An 18,958-nucleotide genomic window follows, 5' to 3' on the forward strand; every position below is an offset into this window, starting at 1 on the left:
TAGATAATAAAACACATAACTTACCGTGCGTTAAAACAGGTTGTCTTAAAAACAAATCAACCATATATAATGATTAACATTAGCTTTTATAATCTTTGTTGGAAAACGAACATAAAGTGAATATTTCTTTCTTTAAAATTTGAAATTAATTACTTTATTTAAATCAACATGAATAATCGTTGCTTATAAAATCTTAATATTTATAACTAATACAATACATTTATATATAACTAAATAATGTATTTATGTTGGCATTAAAGTCTTTAAATCAAAAAATAATTATTAAAAAGAACAAATAATAGATTGAAAAGAAAAAGAGTTAAATATAAACTATTAATAAGAAAGAGAAATGTATTTAATAAGAGAGAGATGTGAGAAAATTTTGTAAGAGCCTATCTTGTGTGATGCTATTTGCCATTGAGAAACCTTTATATATATATATATATATATATATATATATATATATATGTGTGTGTGTGTGTGTGTGTGTGGGAAAGATCATGCGAGAAGTGATATTATAGCGAGAAGTGGATCTTGACCATTGATCATTTTAGTCAATGGCATATAAAAAAAACAATTTTGTAATAAATAACAACTAATTAATACATGTTTTTACTAGAAAAGGGTGTTTGTGACTTTTGTACATTGAGCTAATTAAATAATTAATCGGTTTCCCCTTTTTATGTCAAAATCATAATTATCAAATTCTAGTTACCATTAAACACAATAAATATGATATCAATATATTCACATATTGAGTATAATATATTTATTTAATATATCTACATGACACGATACACAAGTACACAAGTATTTAAAAATGTGATGGTTGATTTTAATAATTCTAAGCACAACAAAAACTACGAAGTTTAAGAAAAAGAGATTTGTGACAAAGATGATATGAAAATTTTATTTGAACTAGTAGGATGGTGTATTATTTGGACATATTTTTTTATTTATGTAAATATAATAGTTATAATAAAAGAAAACTTTGTATTTAATTTGTAGTTTTATGCAATGTTGTATAGGTATATTTAATCTATTTCTCCAAATACATATAAACTGTGTATGTTGTTAAATTTTTGTGTAGCTATATGTCAATCTGGTTATCCAAATGCATGTAATCTGTATAGGCATTGAAAACTTTGTGTAGGTATATGTTAATCTCATTCTCCAAGTACATATAAATTATGTAGGCTGTTAAAAATTTATATAGATATATGCTGGTTGTGTAATGATATGTTTTTAATCGTTCTCCGGGCATGGTGGTTGTGTATGAATATGATTGTGCAGGGATACGTTGATTGTGTAGGGACATGTAATTTAATAATCGACAAAACGGACATTCCCAAAAACATATAAACTTTATAGGTTGTTAAAACTTTGTGTAGGTACATGTCAACCCGATTATCCAGATGCATATAACCTATGTAGGCACTTAAAGTTTGTGTAAGTAAATCTAATTTTCATTATCCAAGTACATATAAATTGTGTAGGCTGTTAAAAAATTATATAGATGTATGTTGGTTGTGTAGTGATATGTTTTTAATCATTCTCCAAGCATGTTGGTTGTGTATGAGTATGATTGTGTAGGATACGCTGGTTGTGTAGGGGCATGCAATTTAATAATCGACATTCCTAAATACATAGAAAACATGTAGGTTGTTAAAATTTTATGTAGGTATATGTCAATCCGATTATCAAGATGCATATAACATGTGTAGGCACTTAAAGTATGTGTAGGTATATCTGAATTTCATTCTCCAAATACATTAAATTGTGTAGGCTTTTAAAATTAAATAGATATAAGTTGGTTGTATAGTGATATGTTTTTAACCCAAAATATCATCATAATATTTTTAATGGAATGTGAAGTAAACATGTTAAAATCAATGAATAAAAAATATTGAAAAAAAAGTAAAATTTAAACAAGAAAGCAATGAACAAGAAGAGGATAAAACGAAAGCTGATTTCACATCATCATGTATTAATATATTACTAGATTTGTTTAAAAATGTTAGCAATTATGTTATGTTAATGTAATTAAAAATAAATAATAAAATTTAATTATTAAAAAACCTTTTGATTGTAACTTATGTTGAATTAAATGGTTTTAATTACCAAAAATAATTTTTTTCATTTTACTATTGCATTTAAATAATTCAAAAATAAAAAAGAATTAATATGATTGGTTAAAATCTCTTCTCGCACTTCTCGTATTAAGAATCACTTATGAAATAAACCTAATCCTATATATATATATATAGGATTAGGTTCATTATATATATATATGTAGGATTAGGTTCATTTCAGAAGTGATTCTTAATACGAGAAGTGTGATAAATGAATTTGAACCATTGATTATATTTGATCTATGGTCATTATTAAAAATAGCAATATTGTAAATTTAAGTTCTTTATTTAATTGATTTTAATGCTTAAGGGTAATTTTGTATTTTGTTTAGAGAATCAATTTTAAAAACTTCATAAATTTTAGCTATTCATTTAATTGACTTTAATACTTAAAAGGTTATTTTTTATATTTTTTGTGTAGAAAAAGCAATGTTTTTACTTGTTTTTTTAATCCACGTGCGTTTTGATTATTTTGTATAGATAAATTCTTTTGTTTGGTTATACCTACGTAATTGTATATAATCCTATACACATGAGTAAATATGTGTAGAGGTTCGGTTATATATGGATGTGTTCCTACACAAACTAGATAAATTCCTACACTTACTAATATAGTGTAAAAACAATTTTTCCTACACAACTACCAGTCATACAAATATTTTAAAATCCTCTATAGTTATTATGGAAAAAAAAAGTAATAACTACATAGATTTTAATAATCAAACTATGTAGATAAATTTTTAGTTGTGTAGGCTGCTAAAATTTTATGTAGGTATATGTTAATATGGTTCTCAAATACATATTGGTTGTGTAGACTGCTTAAAGTTTGTGAAGGTATATTTAGATGGTTCTCCAAATACATATTAGTTGTGTACGTATGATGTTAAAAATTTGTGTAGGTACATAAATAATTAAAACTAAAATAAGAAAATGAAACCAATTTATGATCCCATACATTAAAATCAGTTAAATTAATTTTGTTGAGATACAAATTTCAACGTAGAAATACAGATTAAAAGAATATGTATATGCTTGGTAAAATAAAATAAAAATCAACTTAATAAATAATATATTGATTTGTAATGTAACTTACCATTAATTAGAAATAGTTATTAAAAAAAGAAAACTTAAAATTTTACTAACATACCCTTCTATTTAATTAATTAGAAAACAAGAAGAAATTATGTGATTGGTTATGATTTCTTCTCACATTTCTTATACTAAGATCATTTCTCACATGAACTTAACCCTATATAGATATATATATAGGGTATGGATCTTGTGAGAAGTAATTTTATAGCGAGAAGTGCGAGAAGTTTATCATAACCCATTGATGATGATTGATCTATGGTCTACAATCAAAATGGTAATAGTGTAATTATGAGTTTCAACATTTTAATAAAAATTAATGGAGTTTCAAACAAAAAGGGTATGTTGGTTTTTGCTTTGTAGAAGACACATTTGTAACTTGCATTTCATTATTACATTCCTAAATTTTAACTACATCATCTCTTAAATAAAATATTCTAATAATTTAAGCTTGCAAGAAGACAAGAAGTTATCACAACCTGCAAAACAAATCATATAATCTATATTACCAAAACTTTTTATTACCAAATAAACTTATGAGTTTCACCATACGTTTTCTAGTTTATACAAACTAACGCATTCTTCAATGTTCATAAAAAAATGTTGACCAACAATATGTTAAAGTTACATTATTTAGGAATTAATTAGTTCACAGTTAATTAATTTACTAATTAAATTCATAATTTAAAAATTATTATGTTAAAAGTTACGTTATTTATTTTGTTAGCGTATGTGGTATTTCAAATTGTATTTGTGTATTTTTTTTCGTGTGTAGGTTCATTTATACAATATGTAGGTTCATACATTTATTGTATTTGTAGTTTTTGAATTGTGTAAGTGTAATTTTTATCGTGTAGGTTCATTTATGTAATACATAAGTACATATATGTACTGTATATATGGTTTTTTTTGAATTATGTGTGTGTATCTTTTATCACGTGTAGTTTCATTTTGTAATGTGTAGGTTCATATATGTACTGTGTAGGTGATATTTTGAATTGTGTACGTGTAATTTTTTTTATCGTGTGTTGGTACATTTATGTATTGTGTAGGTGTTATTTTGAAGTGTGTATGTATAATTTATATAAAAATTTTGAAATTAAAAATAAAATAAAAAAATATGGAGATTTGTTTGTTGATAAACTGTAAATAAGATGTAAATAGGTTTATGTGTAGGATATGCTGTATGACGTGTAAGATATGTTGCTTAATGTGTAGGATATGTTTTATGATGTGTAGGATATTAGTTTACCTACACAAAATTAGTTTTATCTACACTACGTTAGATATGTCAACGCTACATTAATTATGACTACATAACATTAAAAATGTGCATACACTACATTAGATATTTCTACACTACACTACACTACACTACACTATACTAATTATAACTACACAACATTTTAAAGTGCGCTTACAACACATTACGTAGCTACATCTACATTACTTATAGAATAATAATAATAATAACAACAACAACAACAACAACAACAACAACATTAATTAGTCATTTACAGAATAAAATGATTTTAGATCAAATAGATTACAATGGTTCAAATTTTACATAAAATAAAAAATAATAATAATAGTTTGTAACTTATCATTAATTATTAAACTATTAATGAGTATGAGTTACAAAATAAAATACTTTATGTTTCATTAATATACCCTTGCATATAAATAATCAAAATATAAAAAAGAAATTATGTGATTGGTTAGAATCTCTTATCGCGCTTCTCGTAATAAGAAACACTTCTGAAATGAACATAATCCTATATATATATATATATACATGTGTGTGTGTGAAAGATATGATGTTTGGAGCCCACAATGGGTGGTTTAAAAAATCAAACTTCAAAACTTGGTTTTTAGTTTAACCAACAACACCAGTGGTTTAGATGGTTTTTGGGTTGGCTTGAACCAAGCGAAAAACACCAATGGAGATGGTCTTATATATGTATAAATTTGTCTTGGCTGTTTTCATTGATTTTGACAAAACCTAATGGTGTAAATTATATCCTCAAAACTGATACACAATGGTACTTGCAAAGCAATCACTGTCATGCATGAGTTCAACGGGTGATTTAGATTTTACTATATATTTGATTTGCATTTATTAATCTGTAAGTCTTAACTGGACCATGGGACCATTTATTTATTATAACAACTCTCCAGCCTTTGCAGTTGCAGCCTTTTGCTAGTGGACTTGTAGCCATCTTAGCCATTCCAAAAACCCACCACTCATGCATTATTGTTTTCTTTTCTTGGGCATCTCAAATTGTAAGAGTTTGTTTGGTTTAATAATTTCGTTAAGGGACTACCCCTTGAATCTATCAGAGGTAAATGTGTTTGGTTCACTTAAAATACACTTCTTAATGATTTGTGAAGCTTCTTAGTGGATAAGGTTTAGAACATTTATGATATAGCAAATGATTCAAAGGATATGTCTTAATCGGTCAAACATCTTAATAGTTTAGCACTAAGTTGCCAAACATCCCTAGATACCTCTATATACTATTACTTAGTAATAGTATTAATATATTTTTAATCTTTAGTGCCGTGAACCTGAATTTACTTGGGTAGACTGTAGCTTAAAATATGATGAGAGAGACATATAACCCGATTAACAAAATCATGCATGCATCAATATCGATGAGAGTGTGATAGACACGTGAAAAAACAATAAATCTCAAATTGAGTTTCAAGATTTTTTTAATTTTTCAATTAATAAGACCAGAAATCCTTTTAGTCGTTTATTTACGTCCTTAATTTTAGTAGTTAATTACATTCTTTTAAATATTTGCCGAATTTAGAATTTTTCTATATGGCAACACCCTTATGTAATAGTTTAGTCATGGACCCTTACAACTTTTTTTTTTCTCTTAAAGCGGTACTTTTTCTGTTTGTTTTTTTTTATTTCACTTGGGTTTCGTGTGATACGGCAATCGGTTGTAATTTCATCACGCATCAAGTTAAGCTGGCAAAATATGATTAAATGTTTAATATGTCTGGATTCTTGATGTATAAACAGACAAGAGGAATTATATATGCTGATTAGATTTACACCCATAACTAGCTAAAAGATTGATAATGCTTCCTCCTCCTGTGCTTTAATCTTTACAATTATTCTGTTAAGTAGCTTTGAATAACTTCTTATTGCACTGAAGAAACACTAAGTGACCCGGGGCAGATTACGGATAATCTGGGGGTTAAGTAATGTTTCCCACGAGGATGAGGTCCAGCAGAGAAGGTTGTTCTTCAGGTGACCTGCAAAACAGACACCGTAAGCTCGTCACTGAGAAGGGGGGGGGGTTCCTCCTTGTGACCACCCTCCGGCGTGAGAATCAGACTAGATTGCTCTGAATATAAGTGTATATTAAGAGATTGCTAGATAAGATAACGAGATATCAGATGATGTCCTTACCATTCCAAGGAGTTGGAGTATTTATAGCCGAAGGTAGGTTTCCTAGAAGGTACAGCCGGCTGAATAGTATTCCTGTTCTACCAACAGTGGGCTACGCACAAGCCATGCTGGTTGGTGGATAGGCTGCGGCCGACAGTGACAAGGTCGGCTGTATACTGTTCCTTTACTGCCGGCTATGCACTGTTCCACCAACTGTAGGCTGTGCACGTCCCACAGTAAGGGTTGGTGAGTAGGCAGCGGCTAATAGCGACAAACAGTACTAGAGGGTGCACCTCCTCGTACTGTTGTCGGTGAGCTGTCACCCTGTGATTGGTTCATGGGCGTCTGGCCAGATCGTCTGTTTTGCCCATACCTTGGTAGGTATAGTACAAAAGATCTTCCAGAAGCATACGGACTGGCTCATTTGGGCGGGAGTATTCCCGCCTTGCTCATTCCTTCAGGTGACTACTGAAGTAGCAAGAGTTAGTGCCTTGTGCGTGTAGCCTTGCTATCAGTGCGGGTAGCCTTCCCTGATGGCTTGTATCCGCAGCTGCGGGGACAGGCGGAGTACTTCACCATTGGGAGGCTTTTCCGGCGGGAACAGCTTGCGTACTGCGCGTAAGGACGTCACGTCTCTGAGCATGGTGGGTCCTGCGGATCCAGTTGGTTTCTGCGCAGACGTCTCTCTTCAAGGTGAGTCCTGCGGGTCCAACTGGGCTCTGCTGGGACCTACCTCTTCAAGTCCCCCCAGTCCAATGTTCTTCTCATGAATGTTTAATAAAGTGAGGTGAACTTTTGGACTTAAGCAAAGGGTTTTGAAAAGGGTTTAGTTTTAAGGTTTTCCATGGGGATTCTTCCCGCGGAAGTCCTAATGTCACTTGCAGAAATTCCCGACTTTCCTGCTTGATCTTTGGGTATGATGCGGGTAGGTCTGTAACCTCCTCGCAAGTCAGGAGCGTTGAGTCCCACTTGTGTGGATTCTCCATGAGGTTTTGGTAGTTTTGAACATAGTGATCAATTATGTTAAAACCACCAATTCCTTCTTGGATCTTCAAACAATGTAGTTCTCGACGTTCCCGCTATGCGGGGATGTTATTCCCGTTTCCGCAAGCGTGGCCCAGAAGATCCTTCCTGGTTTGAATTCGCTGCGGAGTGCTAAGTATGTGAAGGGTTTTGCCTCGACACTGTACCCGCACTCGTCCCACGGATGGCGCCAATGAAGAAACACTAAGTGACCCGGGGCAGATTACGGATAATCTGGGGGTTAAGTAATGTTTCCCACGAGGATGAGGTCCAGCAGAGAAGGTTGTTCTTTAGATGACCTGCAAAACAGACACCGTAAGCTCGTCACTGAGAAGGGGGGGGGGGTTCCTCCTTGTGACCACCCTCCGGCGTGAGAATCAGACTAGATTGCTCTGAATATAAGTGTATATTAAGAGATTGCTAGATAAAATAACGAGATATCAGATGATGTCCTTACCATTCCAAGGAGTTGGAGTATTTATAGCCGAAGGTATGTTTCTTAGAAGGTACAGCCGGCTGAATAGTATTCCTGTTCTACCAACAGTGGGCTACGCACAAGCCATGCTGGTTGGTGGATAGGCTGCGGCCGACAGTGACAAGGTCGGCTGTATACTGTTCCTTTACTGCCGGCTATGCACTGTTCCACCAACTGTAGGCTGCGCACGTCCCACAGTAAGGGTTGGTGAGTAGGCAGCGGCTAATAGCGACAAACAGTACTAGAGGGTGCACCTCCTCGTACTGTTGTCGGTGAGCTGTCACCCTGTGATTGGTTCATGGGCGTCTGGCCAGATCGTCTGTTTTGCCCATACCTTGGTAGGTATAGTACAAAAGATCTTCCAGAAGCATACGGACTGGCTCATTTGGGCGGGAGTATTCCCGCCTTGCTCATTCCTTCAGGTGACTACTGAAGTAGCAAGAGTTAGTGCCTTGTGCGTGTAGCCTTGCTATCAGTGCGGGTAGCCTTCCCTGATGGCTTGTATCCGCAGCTGCGGGGACAGGCGGAGTACTTCACCATTGGGAGGCTTTTCCGGCGGGAACAGCTTGCGTACTGCGCGTAAGGACGTCACGTCTCTGAGCATGGTGGGTCCTGCGGATCCAGTTGGTTTCTGCGCAGACGTCTCTCTTCAAGGTGAGTCATGCGGGTCCAACTGGGCTCTGCTGGGACCTACCTCTTCATGCACCTTTAAAAAGTTTATTGCACCTTTGTTACCCAATGCCCATGAAGCAATTTCAGAACTATTCCCTTTGTCAAGAATAACTCTCTTTTTTCCTCCTCAAGTTTTTTTCTTTTTTCACCGGCTGGAGGAATATTAGTATGCCAAAGTCACTAGAGGCATTTAGTGTCCTTTAAAGTTTGATGTGAAAGTTCCATTTTTGTTCCATTTTTTGCATCTGTCATCTATTGCTCTCCAAATGTGCGTTTCTGGAGACATACAAGCATCTCAATGGATTGGATTAGATAATTAATGATCCAACTAAATGGGCGTTTGAAATTTTATGTTTTAATATCAAAAACTTACGTTGGTAATCAAAGACGAACTTGATTGAACAAGATGATCAGTAAACTTTGAATTTGGCAACTACACTAAAGTACAAATGTCGATGATTTCAAATTGTTTAGCATCATTCCCCTGTTTATACATGTCAAATGGCGCCAATTATTACAACTGGACTAACAGTGTAGCACTGTTAACAATATTATAACTTATACTCATACCAATTTAAAGTTTAATACTTCCCCTTAAATAAACTTAACTCAAAGAAGATCTTCATCTTTCTTCAAGACCTAAATTAATGTTGGCTCATTATCCTCGTATTCGATCAGATTAACCTCCTCATTTTCCTTCCATTTTGGGCGATCATGTTTAAAATGTCTAAATTCGTTGCACGTGTAGCATCTTATATGGCTTTGGTTCTGTTGATTTCGTTTATTTCTCCAGGACTTGTAATTTCTATATCGATCATGTACACAGTTTTTTTGGATTTCAATTGCCACAATACTCACATTTATGTTCTATGGCATTTTCCTTTTCACCTATTTTGGTTAATAGAAGTTTATTACTCATGCCTTCTTGATGTGTTCTTCGTAAGTTTTTAATTCAATGTAATTGTCAAATTCCAAGTTTGTTAATCATCTTGTTCATTCAAGTTCCGCTTTGATTGCCAACAATTGTTTAACTTCCTATCCCTATTTATACATATCAAATGTTAGTTATTCTAACCATCTAAATAGTTAACCGTAACTACCATAACTACACATAACGTCCTAACATTTCAATATTACATACTCATATTAATACTAAATTAAAGTTTTATAACTCAATACCTTACACCATCCCCGCCCAACCACATCCTATATACTTCTCCAAGTAGCCAAATAGAGATGCCAAAAAACAAAACTTCGATATTATACATAAAACCCAAATAAATATACACACGTAATAAAAAAATGGGTTTTGGAGCAGGGTCTTAGCGAGAGCAACCACTATATCCTCTCAAATACATGGAAGGCTTGTCTGCATACCACCCTATCCGATTTGCTATTAATATGATTCTATTGGGTACCAAGGCCGGCCCATGGGTATGGCTGGGTGGTCGACAGCCACAGGCCCGACACCCCGTTAGGGCCGAAAATTTTTTTTTCGAAAAAACTTATATCTATTTTTATTAAAAACAATATGTATATTTAATGTTTTAAACACAATTACATAAACACTTGCTTGGTCTAGTGGCAAATGGACATTTCTTGCAATCAAAAGGTTGTGGATTCTACCCTCACTTGAGACATGTTTAAATAAGTTTAATCCTTTTTTTATACAAAAGTTTTTTACATAACCCAAATTATAACCAAGTAAGCCCATATAAAAATTATACTATTTAAACCCAACAAAATACTTCTCTTAATTAAGGCCTAAAAAAATTTTCGCCTTCGGCCCCAAATTTTTTTGCTTTCTCGGAGCCGGCCCTGTTGGGTACACATGCACCCTTGTTTGGTTGTATGTATAAAGAGATCGGTTACACACACTTCATTGACAATATAATCCCACACCGATTTTGCAAGCCACTTTTACGGTCGCTAAAACTGCTACATTTTCTTGGTCTCAAATTCTGGTAGCAATTACCCAGTTTTCTACTTTTGTGACGTATTTGAGTTTGGGATGGTGTATATAAACCAATATGTTTTTGATGTGATGATTATCATTAATTAGAGGGTTTCATGTTCTTTGATATTCTTGTTCCATCAAGCATCTATACTGGCATTTGCTTGTTTCTTGTCTCCACTCAAAACCAAAGATTCATCGACATAATTAGTGCGTGAATAACTTTCATTCCATGCGCGCATATATCAAACGGCTGTACAAACCACCGTACTATAAGCATATCTTAAACCATAAATACAATGCATGTGATCATAATCTCAAGAAGCTTTGGTTCCCTTAACCATTACAGAATCTTTGTTGAAACAAAGATGATAACAAAATAGATAAGGCACAGTGTTTATCGAATGGATTGATAATATTACTGAATAAGCAAAGGGCCTTAAATAGGCAAAATACATAATGTAAACAAAGACTTAATCAAATAACAAACTAGCCTATTAAACAGTAAATATAAACTGCAAAACTTAGAGATAAAATAGCCCCAAGACCAGGCCTTTATTCAACAGCTAACAACTCCAACATAATGGTCACACAATTCTTGAATCAGCTCCAATATCCTCCCTTGATTCAAGCTTTCGAACCCCCAAACGTTCACGCAGATAACAAAACTGATCCACTGCTAGTGCCTTAGTTAACATATCAGCAGTTTGTTCTCGAGTATAACATGACTTTAGCACCACTTGATTATTAGCCACCAGACTTTTAATGTAATGATACTTGATATCAATATGCTTACTTCTACTATGCATAGCTGCATTTCTGGATAAGAAAATGGCAGACACATTATCACAATAAATACCCGTTGCATCTTCTTGTTTGAATCCCAACTCATTTACCAATTGTCTCAGCCACACCGCTTGACAAGCAGCCGCAGTAGCTGCTACATATTCCGCTTCAGTAGATGATAATGCAACAATAGTTTGTTTCTTTGAACTCCAAGATACAGCACCTGATCCCATAAAGAACACATTACCAGATATACTCTTCCTATCTTCAATAGAGGTTGCCCAATCACTATCTGTATATCCTTCTAGTTGTATCTTCTTACCTCTTTCATACCAAATCCCATAATCTTAGGTCCCCGCAACATACCTTAAAACCCGCTTGGCAGCACCAAGATGACATGCTGATGGAGTTTGCATGTACCTTGAAATATAGCCAACAGAATAGGCTAACTCAGGTCTTGTGTGAGTTAAGTACAGCAGGCCACCAACTAGACTTCTAAACATTCTTTCATCAACATGTTGAACCTCATCATCATTTACTTGCAACTTCTCCCCACTATTCATAGGAGTAAGAGCGGCGTTACACTTTCCCATACCAAACTTTCTCAACAAATCATTTGCATATTTTTTCTGTGATATAAACACTCCGTCCTTTCTTTGAATAATCTCCAACCCAAGAAAGTAAGCAAGCTTGCCCAAATCAGACATTTCAAACTCAACAATCATCTTTTCTTTAAATTCATTCACTAGACTCTTAGAAGAACTCGTGTAAATAATGTCATCAACATACAAGCACACAATGATAAGATCAACATTGCTAACCTTCTTAACATACACCGTTGGCTCACTTTGAATTCTGACATATGCTTGTTTTTGAAGATCGCTGTCAATTCTTTCATACCAAGCCCTAGGGGCCTGCTTAGCCCATACAAAGCCTTATGTAGCCTATATACTTTATTCTCTTCCCCAATTTGTTCAAAACCGGGAGGCTGCACGACATAGACTTCTTCATTCAAGGGCCCATTCAAAAAGGCCGACTTTACATCAAACTGATAGAGTTCCCAGCCCTGTTGAGCAGCTAGAGACACTATCACACGAATTGTTTCAAACCTCGTTACAGGTGAGAATGTTTCTTCATAATCTATTCCATACTCTTGAGCATACCCCTTTACAACAAGACGTGCTTTATACTTTTGTACTTCACCATCGGCTGCTAATTTTACCTTGTACACCCATTTCAGCCCAATTGCTTTCTTCTCTTCAGGTAACTCGGTTAAGGACCAAGTGTTGTGATTTTTCAAGGCTTGTAGCTCAACTTTCATAGCTTGCACCCAATCTTTGTGACCAGCAGCTTCTTCAAAAGAACTTGGTTCCATAGAAGAAAGGGAAAATTGACAGACTTGATAATCTAGCATGGGACTTGTACAATCTAGAGTTCATTTAGTGACAGTACCTTAGGAGTTTTGCTTTCAGGGGTAGCACTTGAATCTTCATTCACACGACTTGGAATAGGTGACTTGGGACTGAGTTGACCACTGGCCGGTTCATCATCTTCTGTGTCAAGCATTGAAGGAATCTCATCAAATTTTGAGCTCTTACTTGTTCCACCAGTACTAATTATAAGATCATCAGTTAACTCGTGCTTGCCTTCACCTTTAGAATTCCATTTGGCCAATTCATCAAAAGTGACATCTCTACTAATCACAACACTTCTAGCAATAGGATCATATAGTCTATAAGCCTTTGAATTTTGTGAGTAGCCAATAAAAATGCACTTTCGTGTCTTCGAATCAAACTTCTTTCTCATTTGTTTAGGTTTTAAACCATAGGCTACACAAAATTCTTACAACCATACCATACCTCATGTGGAGTTTTGTCATCTACTGCACGTGTTGGGGACATATTTCTGATGTACACTGCTGTTGCTATTGCTTTTCCCCAGAATACTTTGCCAAGGTTCTTTTCTTGCAACATACTTGTGGCCATGTCAACAAGGGTTCTATTCTTTCTTTCAGATACTCCATTTTGTTGTGGAGTATAAGGGGCGGTTAGATCCCTTCTTATGCCTGCAACCTCACAATACTTCATAAACTCCTTAGAAATAAACTCACCCCCACGATCTGATCTTAGTGCTTTAATTTTCAAACCAGTTTTTGTTTCAACCTTTGCCCTAAACACCTTAAACTTGGCATAGACTTCAGCCTTTTCATGCAAGAAATAAACCGAAGTCATCCGACTAAGGTCATCAGTGAACAAAAGAAAGTACTTGTTACCTCCTAATGATTCAACAGGCATGGGTCTACAAACATCAGCATGGATAAAATAAAGAAGTTTCTCGGTTCTGGAAGCATGTTGAGGAAACTCTTCACGTGTCTGCTTCCCTTCAACACACCCTTCACACACATTCCAATGCTCCACTTTTGGCAGCCCATGCACCATGACTTTTGTACTTAAATCATGTAAACTCCTTTCATTCAAATGACCATATCTTAAATGCCATGTGAGCGTTTCATCACTGATAGCTGAAAGCCCAACACTATTTGTTTTGTTAACATCAAGTGGGAAGGTGTTACTACTTGACATAGGAATGGTGCAAACAACTTTCCCAATCTTCTTATTAATGATTGTGCATACCCCTTCATCAAACAATAACTTATGACCGGCTGTCATTAGTTGTCCTACACTCAAAAGATTGTAGTCCAACTCGGGAGCAAATTGAACATCACTTATCATTTTTTGCTTTGCAGCCATAGCTTCGAGTTTCACAACACCTTTTCCCTCGACCTGGATCTTCTTACCGTTTCCCATACGAACCTTCACCTTCTTCGAGAGGTCAATTGAGTTAAACAAGGACTTTTGTCCTGTCATGTGGTTTGAACAACCACTATCCAAGAACCACACATCTTTGGTTGCTCGACTTACTTCATCATGAGCTATAAACACACTATTTTCCTTATCATCATCATCAGTGCATTCAATTGCCATGTTTAACTGGCCTTCATCATCATCTCCTTCTCCCTCAACAGTAGCACTTGCTTGGGGTTCACTCCAGCAATCTCTAATCTGATGACCAATCCTACCATAATTATAACATTGGATCTGTCCTCTTCCTCATCCAGCACCTCTTCCACGGCCTCTTCCTCGGCTTCTGAATGGTGCTTTACCTCTTCCCCGTACAAACAATCCAGCATTTTCTTCTTCTTTTGCTTGAAATGCCTGCTCCTCAATAGGAGCTTGAGCTAGAACCCCTCTATTAACTCTAGCTTCATGGGCTTGCAATGATCCCATCAATTGATCATACGAGAGTCTGCTTAGATCGGACTCTTCAATTGCAACCACAACATGATCCCATCTCACCGGTAAACTACGAAGCACCTTTTCAACAACTGTTTGATCCGTTACCGCCTCACCATAAGACCGTTTTTGATTATCTTCATAACTTTGGACAAGAAATCAGCCATTGGTTCTCCCTCCTTCATCTGAATAGTTTCAAACTCCCTTCTAAGCCCCTGCAACTTCACCATTTGAACTTTAGAATCACCTTGATATTCGTTTTGCATGAGTATCCATTCCTGTTTGGATGTTGAGGCTCCTGCAATACGAGAGAAAATTTCATCATGCACAGCGGATTGGATTAGGGACAAGGCTTTTGCATCCTTCTTCTTATTCTCTCGTAACCTAGGGCGATCACCATCTGCTTCATTATATCCGGTACCCACAAAATCCCAAAGATCTTGAGATATCAGGATAGTCTTCATTTTGATCTTCCAAAATTCATAGCCATCTCCTTTGAAGATTGGAAGAGGGGTAGAGGGTACACTTGTGTTGGCGGCCATTAGAGTAATTAGGGTTAGGTTTTAAGTGATGATAGTGAGGTAGTTAACTGTGTGATTAAAGGGAATGATTAAGTTGAAATCAAAACCTGGATTAGCTCTGATGCCAATCTGTTGAAACAAAGATGATAACAAATAGATAAGGCACAATGTTTATCGAATGGATTGATAATATTACAGAATACGCAAAGGGCCTTAAATAGGCAAAATACATAACGTAAACAAAGACTTAATCAAATAACAATCTAGCCTATTAAACAGTAAATATAAACTGCAAAACTTAGAGATAAAATAGCCCCAAGACCAGGCCTTTATTCAACAGCTAACAACTCCAACATACACAATTCTTGAATAAGCTCCAATAATCTTTAAGGCACTTTCTTGTGATTTATTTATTATTCTTTTGTGATTTAGATTACTTTGAGCATCATCAGTGCAACACACTCATTCTTACTTTAAATCGTCAACTCAGTATGCCATATCAGATTTTTAAACCAACATACAAAAACGTTTATTTCTCCCCCCAGTGATTATTACCCATTGTTTCAGGTCGCTCCCTCATTAGCTACTTTTCCTTTTATTTAAACTATATCAAGTGTGAATGGAGTCTACTTTCAAGTGTTTGATGTATGGGTGAAATAATGTGAGCTAACTAAGTTATATCGTGTGTTTTTATATGCCAGAAACATGATTACTTGACATCGTTTGTCCGCCTAGTATAATTAGTTATTACAAATTGAACTTGATTAGCACTTTCCATTGATTCCCTGTGTATTTGACATCTTACTTGACCTTGCTAGCAAAGGTAATTTATAAATGTTTATGATTGATCTTTCGACATCGATCAGTGTTTGTTGTTGTTCTTGCTCACAAACTAAAGGGGAAGTTGGTGCCACTCCAGTGGAGAAAGTGGCTTGTAAAATCTGTTTGTAAATTCAAGCAGTGTCACGTGAACACCATTTTGGAGTTGCTCTTAGATTGTGAAACGAAGCCAAATTAAGTTGGAAGGTGCGGGTTGTCAGAGGGAAAATATGTGTTGGTGTGAGAGAAAAAGGATACAAGTTGAATGGCTTGCAAGGGTGCACGTCTTCTTCACTTGTCACCCTTTCTTACACAAACATGTACAATGCTTTCTTACATCATCATCATCATCCTTGCTATTACAAGAACATATTCGTCATTTTTTTAATATCAAGAAGATTTGAAAACAATCACAACTTATCAACATTTATGGATTTTCGGGACCGTAAAAAATGCCCACTAATCATCAGTGTAAATTAAAAACAACAACAATCATACCCAGTAAATCTCATACAAAACAAAACTATTAGTAGGGTTTGGGGAGGATGGGATGTAGCTGGCCTTACCTTTAATCCCTAAGGAATAGAGAGACTGCTTCCAAGGGACCCCCGGCTCCAAAACAACCAACATAAAAGTAGAATAGTAAATAAAGTATAAAATAGACTATTGAAAAAGTGTAATTTTTAGTACTAACGAGAAAAAAAATGATAAGTAAAATAATTATAATAAATAACAGTATTAATAGTAAAAATAAACAATACTAGTAACATAAAACAAATTATACTAAGTTGGTAAGGTTATGGTTCTAAGACATATTTCTAAACCAAAATTATATCATCTTTCTAGAAGTCCTTAACCTTAATCCTATGTCTTTAAGAAGTCTTATCATCAACCATATCCTCTAAGAGATGCAGGTTTATCAAATCGTGCCTAATTATCACTTCCTAAGTTAATTTGATCTACCTCTACCCCTCTTGCCTTCTATAGTAATGTTCTCTACTGATCTAAGATATGTCGTTTGTCTTCTCTTCACGTGTCCAAACCACCGCAATCTCCCCTCCCTTATCTTATCTGATATATTAGCTACCCCTAATCTTTTTCGGAAATCGTCGTTTCTTATTCGGTCGGATCTTGTATTCCCACACATCCACCTCAGCATTCTCATCTTTGTTACCTTTAGCTTACGAGCGTGTGCCTTCTTAATAGCCCAATAATCTGTTCCATACAACATTGCCAGTTGAATGGCAATCCTATAAAATTTCCCCTTTAATTTAGTTGGGAACCTCCTGTAGTTGCTCTCCATCTACACCAGCCTACCTGGACACGATTGTTCACGTCACTATCTATGGCCCCGTCACTCTGGACAAACGACTCTAAATACTTGAACTTTGTTGTCTGCAGAATTGCTTGGCCTTCAATGGTGATTTGGATTTCCTCGTTGCCATTTACCCCACTAAAGTCATAGTAGAGATACTCGGTCTTTGAGCGACTAATTCTTAGGCCTTTCCTCTCTAAAGCCACTCGCCATTCCTCTAGCCTCCTATTTAGATCTTGTTTACTCTCAGCAACTAGCACAATATCGTCTGCAAAGATCATGCACCACGGGATTATCTCTTGAATCGACTTTGACAGCTCGTCTAGGATTACTACTACAAAAAGAAAGGAGCTCAACGTTGAACTTTGATGGAGGCCTATCTCCACCGGGAAGGAGGCAGTATCCCCCATAGGTGAACGGACGATTGTTTCAGTCCTGGCATACATATCTCGAACTACGTATTTCATAGGTAGAGAACCTAGCTAATTCTAATATATGTTATAATCATCAAGTTACATATTAAACTATCTCGCACTTTGTTGACGTGCATGATTAAAGATGGTCTCTTTAAGGGTTAAATGCACATTATATAACTACTGGTTATTAATTGGTTTGTTAATTATGATTAACTACTGGTTATTATTTGGGTTTAGTTTTGCTAAGCCTACAAATCCAAGTTAGATTTAATTTCCTATATACTATTAATAAGACTTTCCCTATTGTAATTACAAGATTCATGTATTATTCATGGTTCAAATATTGCTTTGCTTAACTCAATATGTTATTTTGATTAATAATTAATTCCCCATGTGAAAAAAAATGTTTTTCAAAATCCTTTTTTTCGAATACAACCATTCTACAGTTCAAAATACAAAATATTGTTTGTCCTTAAAAAATTATTAAACCGAACATTAAATATTAACCAAACCTGATCATAATCGTTTTAAAAAATCCGAGGAAATCTTTATAATGGGAGGATATCTTTCTCCCATATTCTTAATTAAAAAAACTAAGCTAAACCCATCACAGTTTATCCTATAAAACCTGTTATATAAGTAATTAGCATATTTCTCACGTTGCAGCAGCACAACTACTTGAATTCGGCCGGTATCAGTTAACTTTGTTAAGGAACCCGTACTAAATCCAAAAGAGTAAAAATTATGATCAAAGTGACATGGATTAGATCAGTATCGGCTAGGTTCGTAATGGCAACAACATTAAACTCAAAAGAAGTTGGTAAATGCGCATAATAGTAGTGACAACTTGTATAGAATATGATAAAAGAAATTAATATATTTAAAAAGACGTTTATCGGTTCGATAACACCGAGCGTTGTGACGGTGAGTGGACGTGGTCTAGTTGGTTACATTCGTAATGATACTGAAACTAAACCAAAAAAAAAGTATTCAACAAACTAAAATTTTAAAAACAATATTAATAAAGCAGCAACGTCGTATAACTTACGATAAAAGT

The 18,958-nt window shown here is 35.0% G+C and overlaps 1 protein-coding gene across 1 annotated transcript; it reads right to left on the reverse strand.

Moving 5' to 3' along the window:
- Positions 1 to 15,393: 15,393 nt before the first annotated feature.
- On the reverse strand, positions 15,394 to 17,895 carry LOC143540366 (uncharacterized). The gene is made up of 2 exons (XM_077033474.1): positions 17,488 to 17,895; positions 15,394 to 15,480 (listed from the first exon to the last, which is right to left on the reverse strand). Exons 1-2 carry the CDS (start codon positions 17,893 to 17,895, stop codon positions 15,394 to 15,396), a joined length of 495 nt encoding a protein of 164 aa, XP_076889589.1.
- Between the last annotated feature and the right edge of the window lie 1,063 nt (positions 17,896 to 18,958).

This window comes from Bidens hawaiensis, unplaced genomic scaffold (genome assembly GCF_021521415.1).
Source record: "Bidens hawaiensis isolate Kalapana, Puna unplaced genomic scaffold, B.hawaiensis_p1.1 tig00000055_1, whole genome shotgun sequence".
In the NCBI taxonomy this organism is placed as follows: Eukaryota; Viridiplantae; Streptophyta; class Magnoliopsida; order Asterales; family Asteraceae; genus Bidens; species Bidens hawaiensis.